The sequence below is a fragment of the Fukomys damarensis genome, unplaced genomic scaffold, assembly GCF_012274545.1.
Source record: "Fukomys damarensis isolate Sample0158 unplaced genomic scaffold, DMR_v1.0_HiC HiC_scaffold_38, whole genome shotgun sequence".
Lineage (NCBI taxonomy): Eukaryota > Metazoa > Chordata > Mammalia > Rodentia > Bathyergidae > Fukomys > Fukomys damarensis.
The window spans coordinates 26,269,084-26,295,441 of record NW_022900950.1 but is presented as its reverse complement, the minus strand read 5'-3'; the positions used below and the strand labels follow the sequence as shown (position 1 = coordinate 26,295,441).

The 26,358-nt window shown below is 35.4% G+C and overlaps 1 protein-coding gene across 2 annotated transcripts in view; it reads left to right on the top strand.

Annotated features, from left to right (window-relative positions):
• Micu2 (mitochondrial calcium uptake 2) overlaps positions 1 to 26,358 on the top strand; it is a 102,028-nt gene that overhangs the window by 4,376 nt on the left and 71,294 nt on the right. For both annotated transcript variants that reach the window (XM_019205047.1, XM_010607485.2), the window contains exon 2: positions 22,951 to 23,092. In XM_019205047.1, coding sequence (XP_019060592.1) covers positions 22,951 to 23,092 — 142 coding nt within the window. The remainder of the gene's footprint in view (positions 1 to 22,950; positions 23,093 to 26,358) is intronic.

Below are 26,358 nucleotides of genomic sequence, written 5' to 3'. Positions count from 1 at the left end.
AAGACCATCTATTCCAATTTTTTGCAGGGTTTTTAAAATGAATGGATGTTGAATTTTGTCAAATGCCTTTTCTGCATCTATTGAGAGGATCATGTGGTTTTTGTCCTTAACTCTGTTAACATAGTGAATAGTTTCTCTGGTGTGAAAAACTATAATGGTATATAAGATCCTAATGATATAATTGACAATGTGAAATAGGAAGAAAAGGGCTAAAGGTGTAGGGGAAGTGGGAAAGGTAGAGGAAAGGAAATAAGGGAAAAGAAAAAATATGAAAAAATGGAAATAAAGTATTTGTAAATAGGGAAGGGAGGAGGGGGTGAAGGGAGGGCAAGGACAAGGGGAAAAAAATAAGAACCAAGACCTGTCATGTAAAGGTACAAGATTTCAATGATGAATGTAACTATACTGTATACCCAAAATGTACCAATAAACTCAATGAGAGAGAGAAAAAAAAAATAAAAGAAGCAAAGAAAGTGAGTGAACTTCTTTCTACAATAGTTGCTGTAAAGGATGTTTAGGGCACACATGGGCAGATTTTGAGGCCAAGGAATGGTTTTATTTTTATTCTAGAAGAAAAGATGAAGGATATTTGAGTGCTGATAAAACTATGTAATAACAAGGAAAAATTATTGCAGAAGAGGGTTGCCTTCTTTGAGAAGGAAAGTTACATGGTATCAAAATCAGAAGTAAAAAGGTTAGATTTTCTTAGGGCAAGGATACTTCTGTTGTAAAGAGTTGTAAAAGCAGAGAGTATAATTAATCTTAGAGACAGGCTATAGCCTAGTTCCACACTTTCTTCCATTAAAAAACAAAGCCAAGGAAACTTGTGAACTGCTCTGGAAAATAAGGAAGTAGAATCAGGAAAATATGGGTCATGTCAGAGGAATTTGTAGTAACTGCTCCTGAAAGAGTTACCCATAAAGTTAGGGAAGCAAGGGATAATTTACAAAATTCATGAGCCAAGAGAGCTTGGATGCAACAGTTGCGATGAATATAGGGCCAATTGCCACAAGCTTCTCATGGTTTTATTTTGGTGAGTCAGCTTATTGAGGTTTTTAAACGTCGCTGTAAAGTATTATTTAATAAATTATTTTTCAGAAACCTTTGAGTTTAATACCAGTAATATATTGTATGTAGGCATTTTTTAAATTCTAGAAGAGTACCAAAGATGGTTTATTTTCCTTTCATATTATTTAAATTCATATTTTGAACTCATATTTTGTATTGTGTGACTACAACCCAACTAAAATAGTTGGTTACAAATTTTAAATAAAATCAAGGACCATCATGTATAATAGTCAACTAGAAATAAAATCACTTGGGAAGTGAATTTTCAATTTTATTAGATGTAGAACTCTTTTTCCATGGCATATCAATGAATACTGTATTTAAAAACATTAATAAGATGGAGCTTTTAATTTGCTGTAAGAATCCTTAATAGTTGAAAAAATTAAGTTGGTATTGCTTTCTTTTATTTCAAGCTGTCTATATTCATAATGATAATTTTTGTGAAAAAGAGGAAAAATATTATGACATTAACAATGGGTATAATTGGAACTTACTGGAGTGTCCTGCCAGTTTGTTTTCTATGTATTGGGTTTAATGAAAGTCCACTTAAAACTTATGCCAAAGGCAATAAACTTTACAGCAACATACAAAAGTTTAATAAGCATGAAACTGTACGCTCTATGAAGACTAAAGCTTTCTTGGAGTAAAGCAAGAATGCAAAGGCTTTTTTTTTTTAATTGCCTCAGGTAAAAATGTCTGTGGGAACAGATAAGTGATGACAAAGCTTTGATGTAAACCCAAATGGAAGTCAAAAATCAAAGTGTGCAAATGGCTAGATTATGAAAAGAAAGATGACAAAGTTATACCCTGTAATTAGGTGTAATTTGTGCTTTTGGCATTGCTATTTGCCCTGAATGAATGAGAGGTTGTCTTTTCTTCCTTGAATAATAGGACCATACTTATATATCCTACTGTAAATCTGTGGAGGCCCTTTACTGGGGAGCCAAGAGGGAATGAAAAACAGAGTACAACATAAAAGCAGAAGAGTATTTTAATCTTTCCTTCTGCAGTTATATTTGTTGAGCTAAACCCAAGTAAAATGTTATTACTGTTTACTCTTATTCTATAAACCATACATTTTAGTAAATGATGTATACAAATAGGTTCTTTTGTTACCGTGGACTTTGTAGTGTTACAAATTGTAACGGTACATAAACATTCTAAATCACTAAAATAACAATTTAAATATCAATTTAAAAGTTATAGCCATAGTATAAAGGGAGTATGTGAAAAAATGCTCCCTTAATAACATATTTTCCATAAATAAGATTATTGTTAAATGTTTTCATATGGCAATATAATTTCAAAATGGAAGTAAGATTTAATGGATTTTTTTGTTTGTTTGCTTTTTTGAGACAGGGTCTCACTATGTAGTTGAGACTGACCTGGAACTCACTGTGTAGCCCAGGCTCGTCTCGAACTCACAGTGATCCTCCTGCCTTAGCCTCCCGAGTGCTGGGATTACAGGCGTGCACCACCACGCCCAGTAATGGATTATATTTTAATACATTTAATTCTATATAGAAAATTTTCGTTGCTACCAAAGTTCCATGATATATGGTCTACAAAGGTTGTAATTACTATTAAGAAATAAGGCCTAGGGCTGGGGATTTAGCTCAGTGGTTCCACCGCCTGCCTTATAAGTACAAGGTCCCAATACCAAAATAATAAATAAATAAGGCCTTATAAAATCTTAACTCTATTCCCATGTACATTATATGCTTTATGTATTATCTGCCAGGATTTTTCTACAAATTGTTCTAGATACTCAGGCAAAATATGAATTGCTTAGTAAACCTATTGTTTGGGATGAATCATGTCATTTTTCTCATTCTCTAGTATTCAAAATCAGAAGATTATATATACAATAATGAGCCATAAATTGGTTGGTTTCTGTGCTTTTGTGTGTACAGTGTAAATGCCAAGAGATTAAATCTCACTATTGAGTGTTTAAAGACAAAGTCTTTTTTTAGTTTAATTTGGTCATAATGGCCCAGTTAAGAACCAGCTTAAATCAGAACAGATCCCTAACAAGGCTTCTCTGCAAACCCATGGCCCTGGGGATTTGTGGAAGGTTGGAATTGCTCCAGCATTGTAGTCCAGGTCAGGGCACAGCTAGGTGGTGATGAAGAACTCCTTTGTACCCAGATTCAGTGTGCGCCCTACAGATAGAATGGTGGCTGCCTGCTACAAAGAAAAAACTGAACAGCTGAGCACTTCCTATTAGGTTCATCTAATTATCAAGTGATAATTGATCCAGCAGCCTATGTATGTGGAAGTATTTATGAAAGATGGCTTCTAGTAGTCCTTACTCTCTGGTATTCTAAGTGTCAATGGCAGCCCAGAAAAAATTAATAATCTGGAAGAGCTGGGATTTAATCACAAAACCATTGCAATAGACAGAGGATAATCAGTAGTAGAGTGTTTCAGAAACTCAGTGTTTCTAAAACTAATTATGAACTAGTCGTGTTATTAGTGATCGAAGCTTGACTTATTTACCACTACAACTTTTTTGTCTTTAAATTAGGATTCTGTATTTCGTTATTAAGCTTGACCGTTAGGCAATGGCTAAATCCATTTTAGATAACAGTCAGGATTGCTTCTTGAAACATTAATGAAATAATACTTCATTATGATTACTGGAATTCTTTGAAATATATTAGGAAAGAGTCTGGAACTGTTGGGTTTTTTTCCTTGATTTAGGTGAAAAAGAAGCATGTAAAAACCACCTGTATCCTATTGTGACTTGAAAAGACTACTGCTAAGCTTCTAGTATTAAATCTTGACAAGAAAGATTAAACCATTGTAGAACATTGTTAATGTATTAGAACAATATTAATGTATTAATGATTTGTCTTTTAATATTATAGAAATAAAGCTTTTAGGGCCAGAGATTTAGCTTAGTGGCACCGTGCCTGCCTTGCAAGTACAAGGTCCTGAGTTCAATCCCCGGTATCAAAAAAAGAAAAATAAACCTTCTAGCTCTGAAGCTAAGAATAATTATGGTGGTTCCACATAGTGTGCTGTTGTGGAAGTAAGCTGTCCAGGCCCTTGTGGAAAATAGCCCTTGCACTTTATCTTTGTTCTCTGATCTCCTACCCATATTTTTCTTTAGTTTCTTCTCTGATAAAGCTGTGTATCATACTATAATATCAGCTTTCTTTTATAAAGTAGTAGGAAAAGCAACCTGCAGTGGCTTTATTACTGCATTAGGGAAAAGGTGAAGTGAAAACAAAAGTTAGAATTATGCAGATATACATATAGAATTTTATTAAGACCAATTTTTAATTTTTTGAAATGTTATTTATTTAGGTTTTGGGAATTGAACCCAGGGCTTTGTATGTCCTAAGCATGCACTCTGCTATTGAGGCACACCCCCTAGTCTTTGAAATTTTATGTAACAGTGTTTTTAGTCCTTTCTTTATTCTAGCTAGATAGCAGTTACGTGCATTCTCTAATTTGCCTTAGCTGATGGAAAATGGAAAACTTTTCTAGAAGACTTAGAATTAATAGATTTCACATTTCTTGCTTAGTCGTGTTGAGGAAGCTTTTTGTTTTGTTTTGTTTTGTTTTGTTTTTTGTTTTTTGAGGCAGCATAGCCCTTTGTAGTTCAGGCTGGCCCTGAACAGTGTAGCCCAGGCTGGCCTCCAACTTGCTGTGATCCTCTTGCCTCTGCCTCCCAAGTGCTGAGATTTCAGGCATGTACAACCACAGCCAGCCTTCTTTTAACTTTAAAAAAGACCTCTACTATTATCAAAAAGCAGTTGAATCTAATATTCATCTCAGTTACTTAGGACTCATTAGCTGTTCATACTTACTATAATTGAGGTATCTCATTTACTAGTCATGATTGTATTTTACCATGCTGTCACTAATCTTTGCTGATTCATCTTTGTCATTTTTCTAAGTCTTTTAATAGGTTGTGAATCTGAAAAGGTGGAAAGAGTTACTTGCCCTCTTTTTTAAAAAATACACACAGATTTTACACATAATTTTAGGGAAACTGGAAGTATAGTGTGTGAAGTTAGGAGACTCATTTTTAGGATACATCCTGTCCCTCCCTGATTCTTAATATTCATGTATGTTCTTCAAATTGTAAAATGTTTCAAATGTTAAATGTTAAATTATTCTCCGCTTCAGCACTTTGATCTTGTCCCTGTATTAGTCCTGATTTTTGGATTGTGTTGCCTTCAGATAATTTATGAAAAGATTTGGTGATGTATTGTCCTTTACCAGTTCTTCTCTTCTGTTCTGACTGCCCGTGTTCTTTTCTAGCCCAGTATATGTTCTGTTTACTAGCATGTCCTGTTTATACCTTTATAGACAGAACAGACACCATTGCTACGAACAACCTTCATCATCCAAGGGAACATCTTGCAGTACATTCACTCTGTAGCTTATAGGTTGGGTTATCAACTTCTCACAGCCTAAGGAGGCTACTGATAAGAGTCACAGGAACAGCAGTGGTACTGGTAAAAATATATATATTACAAAATGTTATATATTACAAAATAAAAAAGTATCTGAACAACAGCCTGTAGATACTTAGAAACTAATTTTAAACTAAACGAAGTGATGAGATCCAGCCAGATTTTCAAATATTAAGTCTTACCCTTTGGTGCTTTGAACAATTCAAGTTGGGAGCTTTGGATTGCCTGAATCATTTTAGAACTTCAGGCTCTGTCTGTCTTCATCTACAAGTATCTATTCCACTCTCTTCCCAGAATCTAATTAGGATTATTTTCTTGGTTATAAAGCTCAAAGGAGTAGATTCACCAAATAAATTTTAAAAGAAAAAGATGACCCAGAACTCAAGCCCTGCCTATCCTTAAAGTATGTACATAACAACCTATAAACTACAAGTTTCTCATATAAGCCTTTTTAAAAATCTAACAGTTAAAATACTTTTCTTTAACATGCACTCATATGTGCTACAGACCTCACAGCTACAAGAGCACATAGTTCTCCTAACTTGGTATTTTGATTCACTGACAACAGTTTGCACTGGCTCCTTTCCTGTTAAGATGTAGAACTCACATCACCTCATTGGACATCAACTATTAAAAAAGACATAAGAGGGTAGAGACAGTTGGAGTGGTTGCTAGTAGTGGTAGCAACTGAAGTTGTAAAGTGATAAATCGTTTTAATTATTTAGCAGTTGTTTCACTTCAGTTATGCTTGATACCTTAAAGGAAAAGAACACCCCCCAAAATCTATTGTGATTTTCAGGGATTAGACAGAAAATTATATTCTGGAATTATTAAAACCTTCATTTTTAAAGTATCTTCAGGAATTACCAAATGTAACCTATTTCTGCATTAACTTTTTGTGTTGTGCTTTTATACTATGTAAGCTACAATTTATAAATAAACAATATTGGGTGACCTGTATTTTGGTAACTTTGCCAATACATTGCCTGTTTTGTTAAAGACATTAGCTTATCTCTTGCTCATTTCTTACAAATTTATTTTAGTAGCAAAATTTTTTGTTAGAAATGCTGTATTTCAGTCTGTGAATGAACTCCAAGATGAAATTGAAAAAAATCCATTAAAAACTGAACTCGCCATGGCAGGAGGCCTGAAATCCTTCAGAGAATTCATTCAGATTTACAGGAGAGGGGGAACAGCTGGTATAATCCAATTTCAGAGCATTCTGTTTCTGAGAAATTCCATGGTTTCTATGCCAAACAAAAAATAAGGCAGTACCCTTTGGTACAGTTAACATAGCCACCACCTGTTGATGGCTTTACCTCTTTCCCCTTATTCTGAAGATATTTTTGAAATCTAAAATAATTATCAGTATGCAGCAATTTGTGGTTATAATAAGAGGAAACAAAAGGTCTTTATTTGTTCATTTGTGTACTTCAGTAAAATTGCATATGGCAGACTACATATCTAAAGGTGTTTTAACAAATTATTCATAAGGCTTAAAATATATGTACATAAAAACCAGACTTACCTACTGGTTCTAGGGCTGGAACCTATTTTTAAATTATTTTTTAATATCACACTTTGAGGGAGAGAAGATGAAGAGGATAAAAACAGAATTAAAGTATGTTATGTGCAGGTACCAATTTCCCATGATAAATGTAATCATTATGTTCTACAAATATGTACCAATAAAAATAAAAATTAAAAAATATATCACACTTTGGAATTGATTCCCATTCATAAAGATCCATTCACTTTTGGCATACTTTTTAAAAACAAATTAACAATGTTGACTATGTGTTAGACACTTGGAATACAAAGAAAAAAGATACTTCTGTTCTTGAGTAATTGTGTGGAGTCGGGAAGTAGAGGATCATTACAAGATTTGATAAAAATGTTCTCAGGTTTTGTATGCTTAATAGGCGGATCTCTCACTCAAATGGGTATTCTTAAGAAGTAGTCCTCAAGGAAGTAACTACCAGAATTAGCCCTTAAGAAATACATTACCCAAACAAACAGGTAACACGAAGAAATAACTATATTACATGCTTTAGCTTTGTGAAGTGCTTTCATTGCAGTTAGGAGTGAGAAAAAGAGTACTATTCTGGAGAGATTTACTGAAGTTGACCAAAGGCCAAGTGAAAGTCAAAACAGAATGCAAGAACAATGGAGGTCACTCTTAAGGCAGCAGTGATCAGAATTAAGATTGCTGTTTTAAGTAAGTTCAGTATTTGTTTTGTGCAAGAACTAATTAATTAAAACCACTATCAATTGAATTTTAAAGAAAATATAGTTTTTGTTTTTAATGATTGTAATCTGCCCATATTCAAACTTCCATTATCTTTCTGTTTATCTAAAGGTTTTTAAAGGTTTTGTTCTGTTAATGTTTTAGGTAAAATTCCTATTTATATGCAACCAGTATACATTGCATATTTTTAAAAATAATTTCAGTCTTTAACCCAGTTTTGTGTAGAGTTACAAAGAGTGTGGGGCTTGAGGGATTTGGTGATAAAGGAACAAATTGCTTTATGAAGCCACCCTCACTGTGGGTTTTCTTTGAGCTGAGGAAACAAATGAAGGTAGCAACCATTTGCTGGAGGTAGAAATATGGCAGTCTGAAAGGGTCAGAGAGAATGTGGGGCATGGGGGAAAGCAGGGCCAAATAACCTGTGAGTCAATCACTTTCCTTCTGTGGTCCCCAACTGAAATTTTTACAGCGAACAGACTGCAGCTGTTCCCCAAGAAGGAATGGGAGGAAAGAGGAAGGGATCTTTTAATCCTCACTTCTTCACTTCATCCTGTGTCATGTGCTGTAGGATACAGTATCCTAAATGCTGTTATCCATAGTGGCAGCCTGTGTTTATGATTCAGTCTTTTCCTTAGGCTTCCTTCAAGTTCTGCTTCTAGTTGATCTTTTTGCATGAGTATGTAAGACTCTTGAAATTAGAGCATAGCTTCTATCACAAAAGTTTCTTGTCCCTGGTCTGCATTACTCCTGAGCTACCCAAAGAGGAGAGATCACAATTCAGGTAAATTCACTGATATCAGAACTATTACTAGTTTCTGTTGAAATTTAATTTTATAACCTTGAAAGATAGTAGCCTGGTGCATTTCTCACTGTGAAAAGTAAGAGATCAAAATGATAAATAACATGAAAAAGTAATTCTCAGAATTTGAAATTTATCCTTGTAAGACATACACATTTGCTAAATGCTGTTGACTTTTTTCATATCTCTACTTTAATATCACCTTCTATAATGCCCCTCCACTAAGAAGTGAATTCACTTTATCACTTCATTCTATGCAGTGGTTAACCATAGAAGAAGCATGTTTATTAAATAAGTTGGTATTAAATAACTATAGAGCTGGGCATGGTGGCACATGCCTATAATCCTGTCACTCTGAGAGGCTGAAAGATTGCAAGTTCAAACCCAGTTTAGGTGATTTAGTCACTTAGCAGGTCCCTGTCTCAAAATTAAAGTGGGCTGGGCTGGGGATTAGGCTCAGTGGTGCCACCGCCTGCTTCACAAGTGCAAGGACCCGAGTTTGATCCTGGTACCAAAAAAAAAACAAAAAAAATTAAAGTGGAGAGAGGAAGCTGGTGATAAGCTCTGTGAACAGGCCCAGAGTTCAGTACCCAGTCTTTTGAAAAGAAGAAAACTAGAAAATTCACAAAGTAGCATTTACCTTCTTCTGTGCAAGGAAATAAACCAAGTAACTCAATCATCCCTTTAAAAAATATTACTTAGTTAAGGTTGTAATGAATGTTACTCATGAAACTTTAGGGAGATATTGAGATTTTTTTAATTAAAGATCTAATGCCTGTCCTTTCTCTCACTTTTCTCCCTCTGCTTCACTCTTTCTCTCATTATAATCAGTTAAAACTTTTTTTTATTTTTTTTGGTACCAGGGATCAAACTTGAAACCTTGTGCTTATGAGGCAGATGGCAAGCACCACTGAGCTAAATCCCCGGCCCAGTTAAAACTTAAACTTTTCATTTATAGTATAAATAACAGTACATGTAGTTATGATGTACCTCCTGGAAGACTGTAATGAAGGAAGGGAAAATGAGTATTGTGCTAAGCCATTTAGTTAGGAAAAAGAAGGCAGTCACTAAAAGAACAGATGGTTATTTTTTTATTCATCAGCCTCTCCTGACAGTCACCTCACTTAACTAGGCCACAATCTATGGGGTTTTTGAAAAATAATATATATAAGCATATGTCATTTCATTTTACCGTGCTAATCTAAGAAAAGCCATTCTCTCTTCCAGTCTCTATCTAAGTCAGCATCTCTGGATCTGACAACTTTCAGAAGGCAGAGAGGAATTCTCAGAGCTTCCAGATTTCTCAAAACAGACTTTTATCTCCTTGGCTAATATTCTTTCATGTTGTAAAATTTATCATGAGGCACAGCCTATTACAGTGAATATTTCTAATTCAGTCTGTCACTGTTTTGTATCATATACAATTAAAATCTCCCTAGTTCAGAACAAAGTGAAAAAGTTTTGTCTAATTAGTAAAAATTTCCAAATGTAAAATTTTCTTTAAGAAAAGACAGTCTTTCAGACATACCACAAAAAGTTCAAAGGCAACAACACAATTATATTTTATCCAGATGATTACAAATTCCAAAATAAAGGCCCCAAATGAGTGGGTCTTACTTTATTTTGCCTACTTACTATAAGGTGTGTGTTGGACATTTTGAAAACAGTAATACTGTAAGGAACATCCTTTCTTCTCTCACTTTTCCTGAGATATGCAGAAACTAAAGAATGTTCAACAAAGAACAGAGAACTAACTTTTCCAATTTGTCACTTCGTGGATAAAAAAGGAGAGACAGAATGGTGAAGCACCTGTTGCTTTAAAGGCAATAAACTAGTGAAATGTTTTAACAGAAGTCATCAGCTTTCAAAGATCTCTTTTATCCAGTTCACATCACTCACTGCTCTTAATTCCTTTGTCACATTTTTACTGCATTACAAGTAATCCTTGAAATCCACGGAGCATTTTATATATAACTAGAACCATGTGCATGGTTCTCACGTGTTCATTGTAGCCTCAGATCACAAGGTTTCTTCTGTTCCTCCTTTGCCATGTATTTAGTATTACATGCAGGTTTAGAAGCAGATCATCATTGTAATAGGAGGAATTCATCCCCCACTTGCCACTTTCCACCTACGAAGGTTCTAAAATGCAGTACTTGGGAAGGGTTTAGGATAACAACCAGCAGGCCCTAAATGGCTCTTTGATCTCCATGGCTGCATTCCCTACCCTTCCTCTTCCTGAGGAGCCAGTTCCTCAGACAGCTGCTTCCCATGCCAGTCCATGGGTTATTTATATGTAACTGTATATTATACTGACCGACAAGAATAGATTTGTAGAAGTATCAGGAAATCTTGTTCAAATAAAGTGTTTATTCCATTCCTTCTGTTGTACTGTTTACAGTAGACATGTTGGAGTGAGGAGGGGCAAAAACTCTGCAGTTTTCTCTGCTGAATAACTTCAATGTACTACTTTTATTTCCCCTCATAATATATAAAGGTGATGTATGCCTTTTGAGAATAATCATAGAGGTAAATTTTGTCTAATCCTCTGAATTTTGTTTTGATAATAACTCCTTAGAGAACAGTTTTTAAAAGTTTGAATCAAGAAATAAGGGTGTCACACTTCAAACCTTATTTAAAGAGACTGAAACTGATCTATCTTCCCTGTGTGTTACTCACCCTCAAGTACGTACACATAGGGCAGTGACAAATAAATAGATGTTTGATGTCCTCTTTCCCTCCTGAAACATAACAGTTATTCATATATTGAGTCTTCAGTGTTTTGTGTTACGTATGTTCTTTTCTCTAATTGCTTTTCTTTGTGCTTTTTTTCTACCTTCTATGTGATTTTTATAGTCCATGTGGTTTTCTGCAATTCCGATTCTAATCTTTACAATTCCCTAAAGTTGTTTAAGTTTTATAATGGTATTTTCCCTGTTTCTTTTATTTAGCTTGACCAGCTCCCTTTTCAGATATTTCTCTTGTCTTACATCTTATCTTTTCTCTCTGATGTTACAGTCATCTGCTTTAATATTTATAATTTTTTCCAGTTTCTTTCAGAAGTTGATTTTCATTGCTACTTGTTTCCTGTTGCTCCTGCCTTCATTTTTCCCAGAGAATTTTACATAGGGTGCACTGAAGGTTTTAAACAGACATTCTAGCCAAATAATGCCATATGCCAAAAGCAATATGAAAAATGTATCTTCTTCCTTTCCATCTTGATCTAAGAACTCTTTATTTTTCCATTAAAGTATGAGCTGAAGGACAGAATGCTAGTCTCTCAGCTCCCTGAGGGACTTGAGAGCTAGGCCATGGACTGTCACAGGGGGACATGTCTGTGTCCTAGATCTACTGTTTGAAAGTTCTGCCTGTTTACAAAGGGGTAGTTTATCCCATCCCATGAGGGTGGCCTTTCAGTTCAATTTTATTCTCCCATTTTGGAGTACCTGCCAATTTGGGGAACCATCATAGGTTTTAGGTCATTATGGCTATAAATACAGTATTTTCCTCTGCCCATCCAAGACATAATTCACTGATGCTGACTCTAACTTTGAAAGGACATTAGGGTGGGGTAGGGAGAATTTTGGGCCTTTTGTGACTGCAGAATGATGAGAACTTTGAATAGCACAGTCTGTACTCTTCCTGGCTTGCCCAGCCCCTGCACTTTAGGAGGGTTCAGCCCATGTGGTACCTTTGTGCACATTAGGAGTAGACATTCCTTCCTCAGTACCCCTCACTTCCATGTGCTCATCTACAGTGATTGGTGTTCCTTTGAGTTGTGCAGTGCTTACTACTGCACAGTGGCCCTCTTTTTCACTCTTATTCACCACACTGTTCTCTGAAAGAAAAAACTTGTTTTCAGTAAGCGTCTTCTCTCACAGTTTGGTCCAAATTTTCAGTTCCAGAAGAACCTTTAGAAGCTTCATCATGACTGTGTAGTTCTTGGTTTTGGTGATATTTGTTTTGTTCTGTTTTGTTTTGTTAGGTTGGGGGAGATTTTAAGAACTGATTCACTTACTACTCTCTCATAAATTTACAGATTTTTTTAAAGATGACCTTTAATTAAAAGTCAACTCTTCAGGAAAGTATATCATGCTTTTTTTTTTTTTTTTCTAGAAACCACTAAAAAGTGCTTTCCAGGTTTTATTTCCAAATGAATTCTTATATAAAGTGAGAGCAAAAACCAAATCTAAGGGAGTGGTAAAAAAAAAATTAAAATTTATGTTATGCAGCAGATATACCTGGAGATGCTAACTTCATTCAAGGCTGATGTATTTTCCATAACCTTGGAACAATTCTTACAAAGATTTTAGACATGAGATAGAACATTTGTTCTGAAATTTATGTCCTAAGTAAATTGTTTTAAAGTTATAGTTTCCCTTATGTTAATGTTTTTAAGCTATTGATTTAGCCCTAGGAGATAATAAGTCACATTTTTCTTCAAGTCCTGAAATCCTCACATCTTTGCGTTAGTACCCTGGATTGTTATTCATATCGATGTTTTTCCTGTGGAGCTTCATTATGACTAAGAATGAACTAGTGGTTAACTCTTTTAAAAGTATATGTTGATATTATTGGAAAGATAAAAGCATTTTGCATCTTGTGTTTTAATTTCATTTGACATGTAATGGTTTTTATGACAACCCCAAAGTATATCAACTTGTATTTTTCTGAAAGACTTTCTGTTTTCACTCACAGCTCTAATAATTTTCAGTTTATATAAACATAGCTCTGGTATTTTTCTATAACATGCATTCCACAAAGTACTTTACATGCCTAGTAAATCATAGAGTAATGCTAACTTTACACAGTATCAGTAGACTATGAGGTATGCCATGTTAGGGAATCTTCCACATAACTAAACTTGCCCTTGTAAGCAAGAAAACAGTTTTTCTTATGAAAGATTTACTTTGAAACTGTTGAACTATTATTTCACATTTCCCTACATTTGAGCAGAATATTCCCTACATACTATAATTACTTTCTCAATGACTAAAGATAACCGTGAACATTACTTTGAGGCATTATTGCTGGTAGTAACCATGACTGGTGCAGAACACTGTGGCTGGGCCTGCTTTGTGTTACAGATAGCTCTCCTTTCTGCCACTAATGTACTTAATTCTAGCGAGTGTTTATTTGTTTGTTTTCCAGTGAAAACTGCATTTTAGAAAGACATTTGGGAGGATCTATTAAAAATACACTATGCTCAGAAAAAAATATTTCATGCTGATAATGAAGGTTGCCATGGAATAAAAACTTAGATAATATTTACAGTAAAATAGAAATTTTATAGAAGTTTAGAATAAATACAAGGCAGAAAAAACTTGATAAGATGTACTAACACATGGTTCAAAGAGTTGCAGAAACTTTTTACACATGGTTCATAATTAGCTTGTAAAAAATTTAAATATTCAACCCTTTAAAATCAGTTTGAATTCAAATTTTTAAAATTAACAACCATGTCATGCAATTACCAAAGTTAAAAGGTATGGAATTACACTTTATATAATGTACTTTAAAGTTTATGCATAGGAATTTCCATTGATTCTTCATCTACCACAATTGGGTATGACTGGCTTGTCTCTATTTTTATTTCCAAGTAGAAACAGGGTTCTGACACTTTGCCTTTTGTTTTTATGAATACTCCCCTCAAACTTAACTAGAGTCTGAAGAACCTCTGAATAATTGTCTAAATGTAATCAGTATAACTGCCTGAATTCATAATGGCACAGAGCAATTCCTGGAAATGAGGATTTGGAGCAATTATTTTGTTCAGTTTTTTTGTTTGCATTACTTTATCACCCCCTTTTCCTGACTTGTAGTAAATAAGGAAAAAGAGATAGATTGACAACTGTAAACAATTGCATATTTCTAGTTTTGCTTTCCATTTTGGAATTGAAGTCATGAAAACTTACAGGTTCTTTAGAAGGGAAAGCTGTGTGTGAGAAGAGGGAGAGAGAGAAAGTGGGGAGTATGAAAGAGAGCAAAGACAGGGAGAGAAACTAGTTTGAACTAGAGCCTTTGATAACTCTGGCAATAAACACTTTAATCCAGCAACAGGGCCAAAAATTATGGCTTCTACCATTTCTATTCCTGGATTTCTTCTGATCAGACCTAAAACACAGATCTAGGACAATCACCTCAGTCTTTTCCAAAGTGAAATCTCCAATCAAAGGAAATCCTGAAAGATTTTCAGCGCACTGTTGAAATGGGATGGAGGACCAGATAAGGCCTTTCAGATACTCAATGTAGGAAGAGTAGCAAACAGAGCAGCCTTATCCTACATATAGCATGAAGATCAATTTCAGATTCCTAGGGAGACCAAGTACAACACAAAGATTAAATGGGATTTAGAGAGCTTATTCTCATGGGAATGAAGGGACTTAGAAGTGACACCAGTTTCACTGTGACAGTTCTCCTGGCCCTATACATTCAGCTTGCTATTAAAAATTTTTGTGGCAAAATGAGAGACACCTCCCTGCATTTGGAAGCAAACAGTGAATGAATATGTAAGGCAGATCACAAGATTAATATATACAGAAAGTAAATATACAGAAAGATGAGTCAGTTCTTGGAAAAGAGAAAGATGGAATCAGGAACAAATGAACACTTGTGGAATTGGCTCACATGTAGTCTGTCACCTTGTATAGTACATTCAGTTAAAAAAAATAAATGTATGAAGTAGCCAGCCCAAGTCTCCTAGCCTCCTTTTTTCTCCTACTCCTGTGTAGTAAACAAGGAACTTTATTTTATTCCATGGATTTGTTTTTTTTGTTTGTTTTGTTGGGGTTTTTTGTTTTGTTTTGATTTTATTTTTAAAGACAGGATCTCGCTTTATAGTTCAGGCTGGCCTTGAACTCACGGCGATCTTCTGCCTCGGCCTCCCAAGTGCTGGGATTATTGATGTCTATCACCATGCCTTGCTTCTTGCATGATTTCTAAGACAGAATTATTTAATCAGCTGGTCCAGACTTAATAATATTCTATATCTGAGCTGATCAAGAGCCAAAAGAAAGAAATCATGACCACTTTCAAATTAGTATTTTTGGTCTTTTATTTTGTTAAGCTAGCCTTTTAAGTATTGTGGAGGATCTTGTGAGATTCTGGCCCTGGAAGTCAGGGATAGAGTATTTATTCGTACTGTCTTTCATGTTCCCTTTTAGAGAAACCAGAATTGTTATTTTGGTGTGAGACACCCTGTTTCTGTATTCCATATAGGTGATAGTGTCTTAAATATATGATGGCTGTTGTATAGGTGATAGTGTCTTAAATATATGATGGCTGTTGTATAAATTACAAAACACAGTGTTAGAATCCATGATGATCTTCATAGAATTCTTCTCTCTTCTATTTTTGCCGTGCATGCCCAAATACCATGAACTTGACTGCCCAAATCTCAGAACTGACTTTATTTAGCATAATTCACTCTACTATTGTTCCCTGTCTTGACAAACTCCTACCCATCCTTTTAGATCCAGTTCAATTCTGCTCTGAGATGTCTTTCTGAAGTCTACAAGGGAGCTGTCCTCTCTTTGTCTCCTCATTAAGTTGTTTTAGATATTTTATCTTTGGTGCATTTGCTCATGTTAACAGTGATCACACTAGTAATAGCTAACTATTACTGTAGCCCTTAACGTGCTCAGCATTATGCCAAGGGTTTCATGTATATTATTTCATTGAAGCTCATTAAAAAATTTTAAAACCTTGAGATGGATGTGATTTTTTTCCATTTTACTTATCAGTTAACAGAAAGATAAAATAATTTGTCCAGGTGACAGATCTGGGATTTAAATCTAAGCAGTTTGATTCTACCTTATTCACTTTTCACATGAATCAGGTGAGATACACCAAATCATTGGTCCAACGTTGCATACATAGTAAGTGACAGAACTGGCATTTGAATACCAAGTGGCTTGATCCCAGAACTCAGGCTTCTATTTATTTGCTTTCCAATTCCCTTTCTGTAAGCTCCTTAAGACTGGAACCTCCCTAGTATCCATTTGTCATCCCTATAAAAATAATATATATTAGGTTCTTAAATGTCTGAGAACAGATTAATGGACTTTTCTGCCTAATATGTAACAGTACTAATTATTTATTTTCAGTTATTATTTTCTTTGCTTTTTGATTACAGGATAACTTGTTAGATGTTGGTCAACTCTGTCAATACTACCCATAGAATTATTATAATCCCGGACCACTACTGGAATTTTTTTAGTTTCATTTTTTCTTTCAAGTTCTATCATTTCTATATTATGAGTATTTGACAGTGAGAAGACATTTTTTGACTTTCCATTTCATAACACAGACTTTTCTTCTCTGATATAGTAACATTTCTCTCTTTTTCAGTTTTTTCTTTTGCAGATCTTTTGGCATTTTCTTCCTATACAATTTCAGTGTCCCAAATGTGTCTGTTTTGTATGTAAAAGAATATCACTGAGTTCTGGACAAGTATAAAAATTATATCTAATTTACTTACAATAATAGTTAGAGTGTAGCACAAAATTAAGATTATTTTTCACACATAAACACAAATTAGGAAAAGAAAATAACCAGAACTTAAGTAGATCTCACTAGAAACAAACATCAGAGGCAAATACAATGTTTTAAATTTGAAAGCATGTAAAAAGTAGTCCATATAAAAGAGAGTACAAGTGTGTCTTGTGCAAACAAGAATTTACTGGTTGAAATAACACCTGCACAAGCTGTGCTCAGGATACTCAGTACATAAACAAACATGTGGCCTGAGTGATGCTCAGGATAAACTGTTTTTTGGGGGTTTTTTTTCTTTTTATTGAGTTTATTGGTACAATCTAGGTATACAATACAGTTACATTCATCATTGGGAATCCTGTACCTTTACATAATAGGTCTTGATTCTCATTTTTCCCCTTGTCCCTGCCCTCCCTTCACTCCCTGCTCCCCTCCCCATTTACAAACACTTTATTTCCATTTTTTTCAGTTTCTCATATTTTTTCCTCTCCCTTATTACCTTTCCCTCACCCTTCCTACTTTCCCTACACCTTTAGACCTTTACTTCCTATTTCACATTATTAATTATCTCATTAGGATCCTCTGTACCATTATAGTTTTTCACACCAGAGAAACTATTCGGTATTTCAGTTAAAGAAATCTCTGTATGAACATTAAAAATAGGGAATCCTAAAATAAAACTAAAAAGGAAAGTAAAAGAGAAAAGGCAATGATGTAACATTAAAATAATCCTTAATTCTGGAGATGAAAATGATCCTTTAACATATTTAAATTGCTTCTTGCTCTTGTAGTCTTATTCTTTTTTTCATTATTTAGAGAATACTTTATTAGTTTCTGTAATCAAACCCATGTATATATGACTTTACATATTTAGTACAATGCGTTACCCCTGTACACATGGAAAAAAAATAAATAAAAATTTAAAAAATTAATATTTCTAGACCAATGTGGCTCTCCATTTCTGTACAATGCCAACTCAACACAGTAAACTGCAATAACTTTTTCCAAAGTTGACAGCACCAAGGATAAACTGTTAAGTGGTTAATATTTGTGCATTGTTATTCTCAAACATAACTGTGATATCTTGACTTTTGTTAAACCTCTTCATCCTCTCCATCCAAATTGATCTTCTACCTGTGCTTACTTAAGTCTGAAAGCCATTTCTGTGGCCTACCCATTTTACCAAGCCCATCCTACCATAAATATGCCACAGTGAGAAAGAGAAGCTAGAGATTAAAGGAAATCAGTAACCTAAACAATATTATTTAGTTCACAGAATATGAAAATGGCAGCAAAAGCAACAAAAAACAAAGCCACCTGAAATCTATGAAGGAAGATGGGAGAGAAAGAAAAATGGGAAAAGACAAGTGTTCACAGTGCTAGGAAAAATGTACAGGTGAAAGAAGAAAGGAAGAAATGAAAATACAACAACAGTACAAGAAATAGTTAAATTTTCCACCAGAGGTCTGTTATAAAGTGCTTTGATTGTTCAAGGTAATTGAGGATAATTTGGCGTGCATTATCCTGTGCCAAAAATTGGCAGTATTTAGACATGAGCCTTTATTACCGCCAGAGACCCCTGTAGTCAGGTTCCAGTACCTACCTGCCCAGTATACAGTGCAGGCCTGAGAAAAAAGACACTGAGACAGAACTAGGAGAAAAGCAGGGTGCCAGGATGACCAATGTGGGTGCAACCAACAAAGGCACTGGACAGTCCCCTGCACTGACTTTTGTTGGCAGTCAATTGGGGTAAAGGTGATGTGTGGTTTCTGTGGAAATTAATGTAAACAAGGCTCAGAAAGGACAAGACAAAGCATTCTTGAATTAGAAATAGAACAGATAAAATATATGATTGTAATTAGAACATTGTCCTTCTAGTCAGAAGGTTTTAGTTATGGGAATGGAATTTGGATGTGAGTTTCTCTGACCTTGGCAGTAGGCTGCAGGGAGACTCACTTCTATAAACAAGCCAATTGTGGGGCTAATTCTTCATAGCTTGCTTTGGGCATGATCAGTATTGCAGTCCTCTGCAGTAACAGACTAGTTAACCAAGCATGATATGCGACTCAAAATGCCTGACTTCTGATCACATGCACAGAGCTATTAAACTAGATAATCTTTAAGTCCCTTTTCTGTTGTTTTTTAAAATTAGTCCATGTTTGTAGTACATAGTGGTTACATTGTGAAGGATTGAATTCTGTGTTATAATTATGAGTCATTTTTCCATTGTGTGTAATGCACAGTGTATTGACACAAAGACAAAATGTATGCCTCTGGTGCTTATGGTCTAGTAGAAAAATGAGAGGAAAATAAAAAACTTTGGTTTTTATTATTGGAAATGATACAATAAAGTATCTTGTGTGCTATTAAGAGCAATTTTTGTGGTTGATTGTTGCATTTTGGCCATTAAATTCATCCTTCAAACTTGAAAGTTGATCAAAGTACTTACAAATGCAGTAAAGCATGATAAACATAACAGAAAAGTAAAGGATTAAGGTGGCATTGGCAAATTAATCTTTTAGACTCTGAAATAAGTACAAATATATATGTTGGTTATACTAGTGTTCCTTTAAAATATACTTTTTTAATGGAACTGTTACATGATAAAGATAAAATTGTGTAGGTTCAACTTTGAAAGGCTCTGGTGACATCAGAACAACACTTTTTTTCTTCTACATAAACTTCCTTGCAGAAAAGAATCATATTCAGTACATCCTAATTACTTTAAATTTGCCTGAACTGGGGAAATAAAGGGAATGAACAACACAGCACAGGACCCAAAGGATGACTGATTCTGGCTCTGTTCTTTCTTCTTTATTCTCTAAAGTCTGGCTTAAAGCCTATTCTTTTCATGAAAATGTCTTCAACTAGCATCATCTCCACACTGCTTCTTCTACTTTTCTAATTTGTATAATTCTTTTTTTTTTTTTTTTTTTTTTTTTTTTTGTGTACAGTTCCCTAATTTTAGTCTTCCTAAACCAATGTCTGTACAACGGAAGTTAGACCTAAAAGTTAACATCAAATTTATGGACATTCTCTTAGCGTGAATAGAAAAAGTAATAATAAAAAGGCAGTAAGGTTGACTTAGAATTTCCTTTCCTGTCCTCTCACCCTGACTGGCACAGTCAACACATTTCAGAGTACACTCCCCACAGTGATGGAGGCACTCACTGCCCCAGCATCTAATACGATGGTTTCGTATTAGAAACCATCTGAGGGATGAGGGCAGCGGGCTGCATGCGCAGAGCAGCAGTGTTATGAACCAGGACCAGCTGCCATGCTGTAACTTTGCTGCCATCAAAAGACAAAAACGCCCAAAGTAAGCATACAGGCTAACACGCAGTACCAATGGTAGAAATCAAGACATAAGTACATTTCTTATGCACAACAGGCCAAGCGATGAAGACATAATACAGAGTGGTGAAAATTAAACTTTCTTTTTAAGGGGTACCACCATGATTTTGTGGTTTCAATAGGAATTAGTATCGCATTTCACACTTGCAACTGTAAAAATCATGTTTAAGACAGTATGGAGTTTAGATTTTGGTGGAAGCCTAGATAATTTGTATAATTCTTAAAGGAGCTAGTATCAGAAAATGGTTTGTAGGAAGGTTGATATCATACTGTACTTTAACTTAATTCACTGTATTAAGCTAGGCAAGCTGGTTAACCTTATAAGACTTAGGTTTTATTTTGTGTTTTTTTTTTTTAATGAGAATTACAAAAATAGTGTCTGCTATTGGGGGCATTGTAATAATTGTGTGAGAACATGTGTAAAGATGTTGCAACCTGACTTGCACATATTAACATATTTTATAAACAATAACTATTATTGATATTCACTAATACACTGTTGCCCCCCCCCTTAATTTGTATGTGTTTACTGCTGAGGATGAGGATTGGGAAGAAAGGAAAGACTGTGGTAGTGAGAGATGATGACTTCGGACATCTACTGTATAGATGATAAGGAAAATGGTAGAATTAGACTTCGACTATGGTGAAGACCTCCAAGTGATTGCTGTATACTTAGTAAGCAAAGTGCAGTGGTTCAGCTGCCTACCTTGCAAGCACAAGGTCCCAAGTTTGATCCCCGGTACCAAAAAAGAAAAGAAAATGAGAGATATTCTTGGTGCTGGCAGTGAGAGTTGAAAGGTTTTCAGATGAGAGAATAGGTTTATTTATAGCAGAGAGTAAGGGGAATTAAAAGCTGCTATGTGTAATTTGCCTCATGTATGAAATACTTAAAGTATTATAGAATTCAGTTTTTTGATTCCTGGAATGAGTATTGACTCATTCGTGTAATTAAAACATGAGCCTTGAGTTTTCTTTACAGTAATAATTTAAGGAGAAAGAGAAGGGGAAACCTAGAGATGCCAAGGTATAGATTATTGCAATATTACTGAGTATTCTGTATACATATATATCCAATATTGTAGTAGGCACTGTAACAAAATGCAAAATATGTATAAAAGTAAGTGCTCAAGGAAACTTGTCTAATTCAGGAGAGAGAATTACTATACTCCTAGTTGGAGAACTTAAGTCAACCAAAAAAGGTCTGTTGAGGTCATTGAATTGAGTGAGAGAGGTCAGGCAACTGGAATTGATATTTTTCTCTAGCAGTCACTGAAGAGCATCTGTATGTTTAGGATCAAGCATAGGATTAGTACTAAGACTGAGAAGTAGGTGATATGTGCAGGCAATATGAATGGTCCAAGGGAGAGCAAGCAGTACCTTAAAGAAGCAATCCAGAGTGAATGCCTGCTGTTGGGTTTCACAGACAATATTTTCTGTTAGGGTTTCTGCATTGAGGTTAATGTCTGTGCCGCCTCATCTTCCTCCAGTCTGCCTAGTCACAAGACCCAGTCACTCGGAAGGTTTAAGAGATTGAAACCTTTTGGCACAGACATGGATTTTTAGCCTGGCTCTACTATATCTACGTATCACTTTCCATATCTTACAGAGTTTCTATTGTCAGAGTTACTGTAGGGATTAACTAAATATTCTGTGTACACTGTTGAATTATCACAGTGCCTAGTACGTAGTAAGTGTCAATGAAAGGTTAACAATACAGATTTTAGTATTGTCTTTTTCACTAGTCAGTCAAAATCTAAGTTCCACTGCCTGAGATTAAGATTCACATTCAAAATGTTTCACCCATCCTCATTCTTTTATTACTTTGTACTGTGATTTCTCACTGAAATTTTTGAACAGGGCTATTTATCAGGTATGATATATTCTATCCTTATGGAAGCACCAGGGTAGATCCTGTTGCCTCCCAGTCTTTATGCTCTTATCTCCATTCTGCCATTCTGTTTTTCCCTCCATCATTGTAATATTGGCCCTTCTGGTGTTCCTTCATCACCAAGCTTCTGAAAGAGAGCCCAGACATGCTCACCCCACCTCATGTAGTCTGTCTACATATCTCTCAGAAAGATCTTCCCTGACTCTTTGTCTAAAGTATTACCCTGTATCACCTTCTAATCCTGTTTTGTGTTTCTTTGTGGCCCTTATCACTCTCATACCACCTGAAATTGTTTTATATATTCATTTACTCATTTTTATTCTCCCTTTGTGGAATGTAAATTCCTTCAGCAGTACTATATTTTCAGTGCCTAAAGCAGTTAAAAATAAGCACTCAGTTAATATTTGTTAAATGAGGATTTAAAAATTTGCAAATAGTCAAACCTAAACATGAAAATTACTCTTTAAAAGATTAGCGTAGGGCCAAGGATTTAGCTCAGTGGTTCTGCTTCCCGCCTCACAAGTACAAGATCCCAAGTTTGATCCCCGGTACCAAAAATAAAACAAAACAAAATAATTTTTAAAAAATAAAAAATAAAAGATTATTCTAGAAAAAGCATAGTTAGTGACACTACCAAACAAAATTAAATTGCAATTTCATTTTCTTCTAGAAAAATGTTGACGATGGAGCAGTAGAGAAACTCTCCCTTCGTAAGCAGCGGTTCATGCAATTTTCTTCACTGGAACATGAAGGGGAATATTATATGACACCACGAGACTTCCTTTTTTCAGTAATGTTTGAGCAAATGGAACGTAAGTTTTAATGTTTTAAGTTAAAAATTAAACTTTAGGGCTGAAAAACCTGCTTTTTTGAATTGGTAATGGCTTTTCTCTTCTGTCTCTTCCTCCTCCTCTCTCTCCTCTTCTTCCTTCTTCTTTTTCCTTCTCCCCGTCTTTCGGTTTCTCCCCCTCTTCCTCCTTCTGCTTCTCTGTGTCCTCCTCTTCCTTCTCCTCCTCCTCCCAGCAATAAATAAAATTTCACTACAAAGCTTTAAAAAAAAATGCTCAGTTATTTCAAATGATGTCAGCAATTCTTAGTTTTATTTAAACTACTGCCTTTCACTTTGCAGGCTCGTTTTATAAATGTAGTCTATGAAAAACTGTCTTCCTGACACCTTCTAAGATGCTCTGAAATACTCCCTCTGAACAGCTGTGTATGTATAAGCTTAATGTGTAGGAGCACAGTGAACAATCAGAAAAATATAGTTTGAATCAGAAGAAGCTGAATGACTTGTAAATCACTCATTGTAGACATTATAAATATTGGGGGGAGTGACTTGGAATACAAAATGAGTGAACATAGCATATTTTAGGAACAATAACTTTACCAATCACCAGAAATAAGGGCTTGCTTCAGGGAGTGGTGAGAGATCAAATTGAAAAACAAACAAGGGCCATGTTTTACAAAATATTTCAGTGACCCCGTCCAACTACCAAAAGAACGTATATTTGGCAGAGATGGGTGGACTTCATCTTAAACCAGTGAGGAAACAGTGAAGGTTTATGAGCAGGAAAATAAGCTTACATCCATCAAAGACCTGAAGTCACAGGACACACTGACCTTAAAAATGGAGACAAGCAAATCCAGAGAATCCACTTACACATAGCAGAAACTACCTAAAATCCACCACTGAGCCATTATCAAGCAGAATTAAAGAATAATTGACTAACTGAGAGAGAAAACTTCCTAAAGACTCATATACTTTTTTGAATTTTACTTCAAGGAGCCCCACCATCGTCCCCCAAGGAAGATCTAAGAAACTCCTTTCCCTCAAAGGGAAGGAAAAGTAGTCATTGTTAAATACCCCACATAATTTCATTCTCCTTATCAAAGACCTGCACGGAAAAGAAACTATTGTACCGTAGCCCAGCCAACCTGCAGGAGTGGAAATTCCCAACTCCAGCCCACTGTAGCCTTCTTGTTTCATTTAAAGGGGTTGGGTTGGGTTGGGTTGGGTTTGAGATAAGGTCTCACTATTTTGCCCAAACTGGTCTTGACTGACTAAAAGATTGACAGTTGATCTTAGAACTGTGTAACACATACAGGTCTTAGAATTTTGTAACATCCCCTGCCCCCCACACACACACCTCACTACCACATCCGTAGGCCCCACTGTACAAATACAGCAAGCATTGAATACAACATAGTCCTAAACTGGTAAACATAAAGGGCCTTCTACCAGGGCTCAGGGTATATCTCAGTGTGAGCATTTGTCTGGCATACACATTACCTTGTGTTCAGTTCCATGCACCCCCCGCCACACACACACACATACACAGAAGGCCTTTTATGTCAGTAACTACTAACTCTGTAAGTCGTAAGGCTTGCTGAAAGAAAAACCCATTCTGAAGATAAAAGGTAAACATCAGTACTAGATTCAAACACAGCAGACATTTTGGAATTATGAGGTTAGGAAACTAAAATATCCGTGATTAATATGTTCAGAACACTAATAGAAAAAGTGCACAGCGTTCAGGAACAGATAATTGCTGTAGTTTGGGTCTTGAATGACCCCCAAAAGCACAAGTATTAGAGGCTTGGTCCGCAGCCTGGGTGCTTTAGGGAAGTGTTGGAACCTTTGGAACCTCACTGGAAGTAAGTTAGTTTATCAGGGACACCCTTTGAAGAAGCTGGCAGGATCTTGGTCCCTTTTCTTCTCTTAATTCCCTGCTGCATGAGGTGAGCAGCTTTGTTCCATCATGTGCCCTTCTCATGATGGTGTGCCTTGCCACAGGTCCAGCAGCACAGAGGCAATTGATCATGAAACCTGGAGAGTCGGTAGCCAGAATGAACCATTCCTCTTGTGAGCTGATTATGTCATATATTTTTCTCATGGTGATAGATGACCAAGAGAGTAATGTAAGTAGGAAATGCTTAACTTTTAACAGCAATGAAAGAACCCAGAAGTGCTGGACTCATCAGTAATCCACCTGCCTGAAGAGAGAATCAGTGATCTTGAAAATATCAGTAGAAACTTCCCAACTTGAAAAACAGAGCGGAAAAAAGACAAGAAGAATAAGACAATTCCAGAAGATGCAACATACTCACAATGAGAATACCAAAAGGAAAAGGAGTACAAAACATATTTGGAATAATAATAGACTGTTAACAAACATCAGACTAAAGAAAAAAAAAAAAAAAACCGCTGAGTCAAGAAGCTTATCAAACACCAAGCAGAATAAATATCAAAAAATACTTAATAGGTGTGTAATAGTTAAATATCTAATATGCATATAATAGTTAAACTGCAGAAAGTTAAAGGAAAAGAGATCTTGAGGGAAAAAAAAAACAGAAGAAAAAACACTTATAGAACAAGGATAAGAATTTTATCGTACAAGCAAGGGAAGGATGGATCGACCATGTAACATTTTAAATAAAAACTACTAGTCTACTACTCTATATCCAGTGAAATTATCCTTCAGGAGTGAAGCAGAGGTAAAACTTTCTCAGACAGAAGTTAAGGGAATTTGTTACCTGTAGGATCTGCTTTACAAGAATTGTTAAATGAAGTTCTCCAGAGAGAAGGGAGATAATACAAGTCAGAAATTCAGATGTATGTGAAGAAAGGAAAAGAATTAGAGAAGGAATGCATAAAGATAAAATCACATTTATTTTTCCTATCCTTAAAAGGTCTAATAGGTGACAGTTAAAAATAATAGCAACAAAATATTAGGTGATCAGATATTGTGGAAAAGTGAAACATACGGCTCCAATCTTACATGTGACATGAGGGAGGAATTAGACATACTCTATTATAATGTATGCACACCGCCCAGGAAACAGTAAACTATTTGAAAGTGGGTTTTGATTGGAGTTGTAAATGTATATTGCAAACCTTAAGCAACCCCTAAAACACTCTTTACAAATGTAGAATTACCCGGTATGGTCTCACACACCTGCAATCCCAAACTTGTGAGGGAAAGGTAGAAGGATCACCACAAGTTCAAGGCCAGCCTGGGCTACATAGTGAGTTTAAGACCAGCTAAACTACATACAGGATACTGTCTCAAAAATTATA